This window comes from Silene latifolia, chromosome 1 (assembly GCF_048544455.1).
Source record: "Silene latifolia isolate original U9 population chromosome 1, ASM4854445v1, whole genome shotgun sequence".
Classification (NCBI taxonomy): domain Eukaryota; kingdom Viridiplantae; phylum Streptophyta; class Magnoliopsida; order Caryophyllales; family Caryophyllaceae; genus Silene; species Silene latifolia.
The window spans coordinates 82,749,592-82,757,189 of record NC_133526.1 but is presented as its reverse complement, the minus strand read 5'-3'; the positions used below and the strand labels follow the sequence as shown (position 1 = coordinate 82,757,189).

The 7,598-nt window shown below is 36.7% G+C and overlaps 1 protein-coding gene across 1 annotated transcript; it reads left to right on the top strand.

Moving 5' to 3' along the window:
* The first annotated feature begins 977 nt into the window (after positions 1–977).
* Positions 978–1,584, top strand: LOC141649515 (uncharacterized). The gene is made up of 2 exons (XM_074458203.1): positions 978–1,203; positions 1,289–1,584. The coding sequence occupies exons 1-2, from the start codon at positions 978–980 to the stop codon at positions 1,582–1,584; spliced, it is 522 nt and encodes a 173-aa protein (XP_074314304.1).
* The last annotated feature ends 6,014 nt before the right edge of the window (positions 1,585–7,598 follow it).

Genomic DNA, 7,598 nt, shown 5'->3' with positions numbered 1-7,598 from the left:
TCAATGTTGAAGGAACTTATTAGAATTAATAACCCTCGTGTTCTTGCTTCGGTGGAACTTGGTTGTTCCGATTCCAAGCTGCTTGGATATGCAATGCCCAATTTTTGAAATTCGTCAAGGATAATTGGAATAATGAGGTACCTTTATTTCCGTTTGTTCATGCTTTTGATGGAAAATTACAAGAATGAAACATATAACCATTTTTCATAATATATTTGAATGAAAAAAGAGCTTGGAATGACGCTTGCTAGGGGTACAAATTAAGTTGTCAAATAGAGGTGCCAATTATTTATATAAATTTGAAGCAAAACTGAAACGTCAACTGGATGAAGTTCTTTATAAAGCGAAAATTCTTTGGTTTCAAAAATCACGTATGGAAGCAATATGTGATGGTGATCGGAATACTAGACTTTTTCATTTGAGCACGGTGATAAGACGAAAGCATAATCGCATCGAAGCGCTTCAAGACGAGTATGGCATTTGGGTTTGGGATCCTAGTCTCGAACATTAATATGCAAGGTTTAATGCTTGGATTGTTACCGGCTTTGACAATGGCTAAACATGAACGATTGGATAGGAATTATTCGTTAACTGAAGTTCAAGGTGCATTAAACCAGATGTCCCTATTTAAGGCACCGGGTCCAGATGGCTTTCAGGCTCTGTTTTATCAATCAAACTGGGAGATCGTGGCTCCAGGTCTTGGTAATATGGTTTTGAATTTTCTTCATAATAATATTCATCCTGAGGGTTCGAGTGAAACGCTTATTGCCTTAATTCCGAAAGTTGATCACCCTCATAATCCAACCTAGTTTCGCCCCATTAGGTTATGTAATGTAACCTACAAAATTATTGCGAAGATGATTGTGAACAGTCTCAAATACGTCTTACCTATTTTAATTAGTCTAATGCAATGTAGTTTTGTCCCTAGATGGCAGATTACGGACAATATAATTTTGGTTCAAGAGGCTCTTCACTCTATGAGGGGTAAGAAAGGGAAGTTGGGCTATATGGCTATCAAACTCGATTTGGAAAAGACATATGATAGATTGGAATGGCCTTTAATCAAGTTTACTCTTACTGATATGGGGTTGCCTGAGCGTCTGGTCCAAGCTATCATGATGTGTATGAAATCAACAACTTTGAATGTTTTGTGGAATGGCGAGAAGACTGAAACTTTTGTGCCTACTCGGGGAATTCCTCAAGGTGACCCTCTTTCGCCTTACATTTTCACCATGTGTATGGAGAAGTTGAGTCAACTTATCGAGTGTTTTTTGTCCTAACGTTTAAGATGACGTAAAGACTCGAGTTTCTAATGCTTTAAACATCGCTGCTACGGAAGATTTGGGTATGTATTTGGGTATGCCTACTATCAATGGACGTGTAACGAAGGCAATATTTGATTTCATTTCGCAGAAGGTGTACAAATGCCTCTCTGGTTGGCAGTCCAAAAACCTCTCGTTGGCCGGTAAAGTGACTCTTGCCCAATCAACATTATCCTCGATTTTGTCCTACGCTATGCAAACTGCAAAGCTCCCACGCTCCCTTTGTGATGATTTGGACAAGAAAACAAGGAGATTTATTTAGGGTGGTGATCAAAATTCGTGGGTTCTAAGTCTCATTTCCTGGGATATGGTCACAAATGGGAAGAACAACGGGGGTTTGGGTCTCCGGTCTATGCGACAAGCCAACATCGCTTTCATCGCAAATTTGGGTTGGAGAATGTTAGCTAAAACGAATGCCTTATGGGCACGGGTGCTTCGCCATAAGTATTGCAAAGAAAGATGTGATGTAGATATGTTTAAGGCTAAGCAATATGGCTCGAATGCATGGAAAGGCATCGTTGATGCTGTTGATATTCTTCGAAAGGGTATTAGTTCGTCGATTGGAAATGGCAAAAACACATTATTTTGGAAACAAAGTTAGGATATCAAAAATCCGTTGGAAAGCTATTTTATATCACTGATTCCATCCCACTTGATTGGGGCACAAGTTGAGGAGATATGGGATGATACAATGGGTTGGAGATGGGACTTGTTTGTAGAGTTTCTCCCTGATGAAATCCTTCAGACCATTGCTTCTTTTGATATTATACCAGAGGATGAGAATGATGATAAATTCCATTGGGCTGGTACATCGTGGGGATTCTTCTCCATTAAATCAGCCATTCATCTAATTCGACACTCCGGCAGATGAACCTGGCTCATTTTGGAAGCTGTCATGGAAAGTTTGGGCTCCTCAAAAAATACTTTTCCTATGGTTACTCCTCCATGATATGATTATGTCAAATTTGAATCGATGTCAACATGATTTCACTGATGACCCATGCTGTGGAAGCTCTGATAACGTTGAGGAGGCGTTTTTGCACCTCCTATGTGATTGCCGAGAAGCTAAAATAGTATGGAATTTTTACCCTCTGGCCAAGACGTAACAATTCTTGAGTTTTAATTCAGTTTGGGAATGAGGCGCCTTTAATTTATTAAAAGTAAAAGAGTCGGTGTTGGAATCTTGGCCCACGAGGTTTTCCATTGTGGTATGGTGGCTTTCGTGTTGGAGGAATTGTCTGGTATTTGATCGACCATCTGACATCCCGTCTAATGCTTATTCATTTCTGATGCAAAGAACATGGGAGATTTTCAATGCGAAAGACGTCACTGAGCTTGGTACTCAAATGAGGGGATATGGTCGGCCTCGACGGGAAATTCTGGTGAGTTGGGTTGGCGCCACCCTTGGATTGGATCGCCCTCAATATAGATGGTGCATCTAAGGGTAATCCTGGTTTGGATAGTGCTGGGGGTGTCTTTTGGGACTCGAATGGGCATTTACTTGTGGCTTTTGCGGAGAAACTTGGCATTGCAACCGCTACCAGAGCTGAAATTATGGCCCTTAAGCGTGGGTTGATGTTGGCGTTAGAGCGTAATTATACTCGCATTATTATACAAACGAACTCTGGGGATTGATGATGGGCTGCCTTCGGCTCACTCGCATCTTGTTGAAATTTGTAAGTTGGTTCATTCGGGATTCACAATGGGAGGTAAAGATTTGTCACATATATCGTGAAGCCAATTCTTGTGCGGATTGGTTGGCAAATATTGGAGTTTCACAATCGCAACAGTTGGCTATTTTTGAAGAGTACGACACTCCGGGTCATCTATTCCGGCTGGCTGAACAAAACATGGGAAGCGTCTCTTAGCCTCATTTAGTTCCGTTTTACGCTCGCTAGTTTGTTTTTCCGTTTTGTTTGTTTTTTTTTGTGTTTTTTCCCGCTTCTTATCACCAAAAAAAAAGAACTACACTTTCAATTTGAAAATAAGAAAAAATATTTTTGCGATTATTGACGTGGTTGTTGTGACCGGAATGACGGTGCCTCAAATCCTAGGCAGTTTTTTTTTTTTTTTGACAACGATAAACTTTGATAAATAAATAAAACTAGTACATATTGTGCATCTAAAATACAAACAAAGGGGGATTAGAGACCCCTGAACTACTTAATGTAACAGAAGTAAAGGAATTTGAAGACGTAACAGAAGAGATAATACGACATTTCTTAAACGGAGGATGATAATGGATGTCAAATTCGATCGAGTGAAACTCCTTTCGCTTGGCCCTTGCAACCATTGTGGTAGAGTGAGCGGCTCTCGTAAAAGAAACTGAAACTTCAACAGAAACAAACGATCGCTTCTTCGAAATAATAGAAGCTCGGCCTTTCCGAGCAGTTCCATATGACCGACTCCTATTGCATCCCCATTTGTTATTCAACTGATTCCCGACCGCTGCAAACTTGAACATAGTCACCGAAACCTTGCTGACACGGGAAGAAACAGAAGAGAGGCGTTTCTTCTTTGCTACTTGGAAAATTACGTCCTCCTCGACCAATGCAACACTCTCAACTTTCACGACGTCAAATTGAGTATCAAAGTTCTCCATAATAGGAGAAGAAATGGGAACTTCTGCTATCCTTGAAATATCTTCCAGGGGAGTTCCCGTCTGGATGGTTTTTGAGATGAGGGGACGAACCCTCAAGATAGACATCGACCTAGAGTGGAAAAACTCCAAATTTTTGCCACACATTAAATTCTCATAGGCTTGAGATGAAAGATTAAGTTTGTTATGAGGCTTTTTCCTGTTGATAAAGCTAAAAGTGGACGATTTTGAGCTAGCTGAGGAGACGGTATCATCAACGACGGTCTCATTCACGGCCTCGCAAGGGGCGGGGCTACACTCAGACTCCATAGGCACCTCAGTTACTCTCTCAAAATCCATGGGCACATCGGGAGACAGCTCAGGTAAACTGACAGGGATGCAGTCATCAAGCGAAGGGATGCAATCATCAAGCGAAGCCGGAGATAATAAGGGCTTCTTCCCTTTCCTTTCAATGGAAAAGGGATCAATTTGGGAAGATTCTCGTTTTCCGTTTGAATTGATAGCTAAATGGTCGTGCACAGCTCGTAGCTCTCTGGAAATATCCTTGTTATGAGGATTAATTTTGAGAGCACATTCAAAATCAACAGCGGCCTTTGGTAGGAGATTCAAATGTGTAAAAGCTGACCCCCTTCGGTAAAGAGCTTTTACGTTTGAAGGATCAACGTACAAAACTAAAGTGCAATAGCAGCAAACTTGTTCGTAATCGGGTGTCTTCAGATCACAAGCTGCCAAGTTCAAAAAAAGGGAGAGGGCAAGAGATGTTGCAGAATGTTCATCATAATTAGAAGGGGAACCCATAAGCAAGAGAAATTTAAGAGCCAGTTTATAATGAAAGAATGCCAAAGGGACAACACCCATTTTGAAGAACATGTTTCCCTTATCCTTAAGAAGGCCGACACTCTTAAACGATGGTACACCACATTCCTTAACGACATCACCAAGGAGCTCATCCATGTCGGAACAATCATCCCCGTGAAACATATCCTTAAGACCGGCAAAGATTAAATGATATGCCATAATCAAAACAAGACTTAACAAAGAAGGTAAAAGCAAAACAAAATTTAAAGACTTAAGGATTAAGATAAAAGAAACGTATGGAAGAAGGATTTAGTTAAAGAAAACTTAACAGTAGGAGAGAAAAAGTCCACTACAAGCCAACTCATCCCCACACCACCAACAAAGCCAGCCACCGGCCGAAAAACTTAATGAAAGCACCAGCAGACCAAAGGGATCTCCGACCATCGACCAAGGACAACAATAAAGGAACTGACCAGCAACACAGCTAAACGAAACGGACATAAACACCTTATAAAACCTTTGTGAAAAGGTGTAAACGGCAGCACTCATCCCGAAGAGATGAACTTTAGAAATCAAAACTCAATTAAATGGCCAGAACTTCATCGTCCTTAAAGAAAACAAATTTTTGATTAAATAAAGTCCTTTAGGTTGTAAACAAACCATGATAAATCAGCACTTAATCAAACAATGTTAATTCAAAAACTGGAGTTTTCAGTTAACAGATACTAAAGAAAGGGCATAAACTAACACACCTCATAAGAAAACAAAAGGACGAAGAAGCGATTAAACGCTAAGCGTACAAGAAACAAATAAGCACATCCTGATGGAGTAGGTCGGAGGGAGAAAGAAACCCATGATCAATCGAAAAGATCCGCCGGAGATCAGCCATAGAGCGGCCGCATCTCCGGCGGGGCCGGAGGAGAGCAGGGGTGGAAGACTTTCATCAAGCGTTTATTTTGCGAGAACAATTCGTATGACCATCAAACATAACTAATAAAAAAATGATACAATCTTATCTATATAAATACATAAACATTTCCTGCAATTCTGTAAAGCCACGTCACCAAATCCAAATTTTTTAAAAAAATATTAAATGTGGGACCCACAACAAAGATTAAGGAATTAATGAATGAAAAACCGTCTATTTTAATGTTTCGTGCGTAAATGGTTACGTTTATTTTTTATACGTAATATTAATGAATAATGAATATTTAAAACAAAATTTAATTCGGTCCAAATTTTTACTTCAATAATGAATCACAATAACAACAATAATAAAGTGCAATAAATTACACTAATTGATAAAATTTTTAGATCAAATCAAAATTTAACAATAAATTACATTACTTTTAACAATAAAATTACAAACAAACAAATTGTCATCATATTAACAAAAATTAGATCAAATCAAAATTTATCATGTAAAGAAAAATAACCATACTTAAAAATAAGGATTTGTTAAAAAAAAATGCAATTAGTTACTATAACTCATTACTAACTACGAGTATTAAAAGCATTACTCAAAATAATATTTAAGTGTACTCATTAGTAATTTTATTTAAACCAAAAATCATGAAAATTAAATCAATCTTCATTTAGATCAAGATCCATGTGTTTTAAACATAATCTCATGGATAAAACCAATATCAAACTAGGAAATCAAAATATATTAATATCATCAATTAAATAAGAAAATCTCATAAAAACAAATCTAATAATACATCAACCATATCTACGTGCATCTCACAAGTATGTAAATAAATAAGAGAAATTTGATCAAATATAAAATATACTTCACTGAATATCGCTAAAAATTCGACTTTTCAGATGCTTCCAAAATATTTTCGAGTAAAAGATTTTGATCATCTTTTCAGTGTAATTAGATGAAATATAAGATCGTAAGATATAATAAATTTTGAATTTGTGAAAAAAAAATGAATAAAGAGAGAGATAAGGGAATGGGCAGAGGGAAGAGAGCAAAGAGGATGTGCGGGTTCTGAAAACTAAAAGTTAGGGCTAGGCTTTACAATGTTCATCTTAATAAACAATTATCATGGGCAGATTTAATTGGACCCCTTTCTTCATTTTTTTCTTTTATATGGGTCATTGTAGGATGATACTCCGTAGTTCTTATGAAACAGTACATTATATTAACTAGATGGTTTTATCATGTTTAAATCTTTCAAATGGTCGGGTGGGTTAGATTTCCGTTCAACAAACGGGTTGTCTCATATACGAGTTAGGTCATAACTTATAAGGTTAATGGTTGAGTTAGGGTTAGAACACTGGTCAAAATTCTAACACCTTTTTTTGCCATTCATTAAATTTGAAAAATATTTTTTAAAAACTAATTCAAATTCAATATTACTATTTTAATATATTCATAGCTTACATTAGTTATTCGAAAAAAATTATAACATAATAAAAAACTATAAAAATTCAGTTACTTTAATATTAAATGAAATAAAAGTTATTTTAATTATTTATTTTAATATTAAATAGTACTCCCTCCTATTCTAAATAACTAGATTTCATGCCGTGCATTGCACGTTAAATAAATAGTGTTCTAATTCTAAATAAGCTTGTGAAAAATGTTAGTTCTTACATGTGAAAAATATATCTTTGCATCATTTAGTAACTTATGAGTTAAAAATTTAATATAATAACTTTGTGAGAACTTTAATTTCAATTAGTTTTAAGTTCAGTTAGTCTTTTATAAGTCCATGTTATTACCATATTTGACAATTAGTAGAAGTAAATTTTGAATAGTAGATAACATTAGCAGAATACGGTTTGAATGAATAATATGTTATGTAAATTAAAGCAAATTTAATCTCGTATGTGGATTTACTCATTTGTATATATCTATATATAACTTA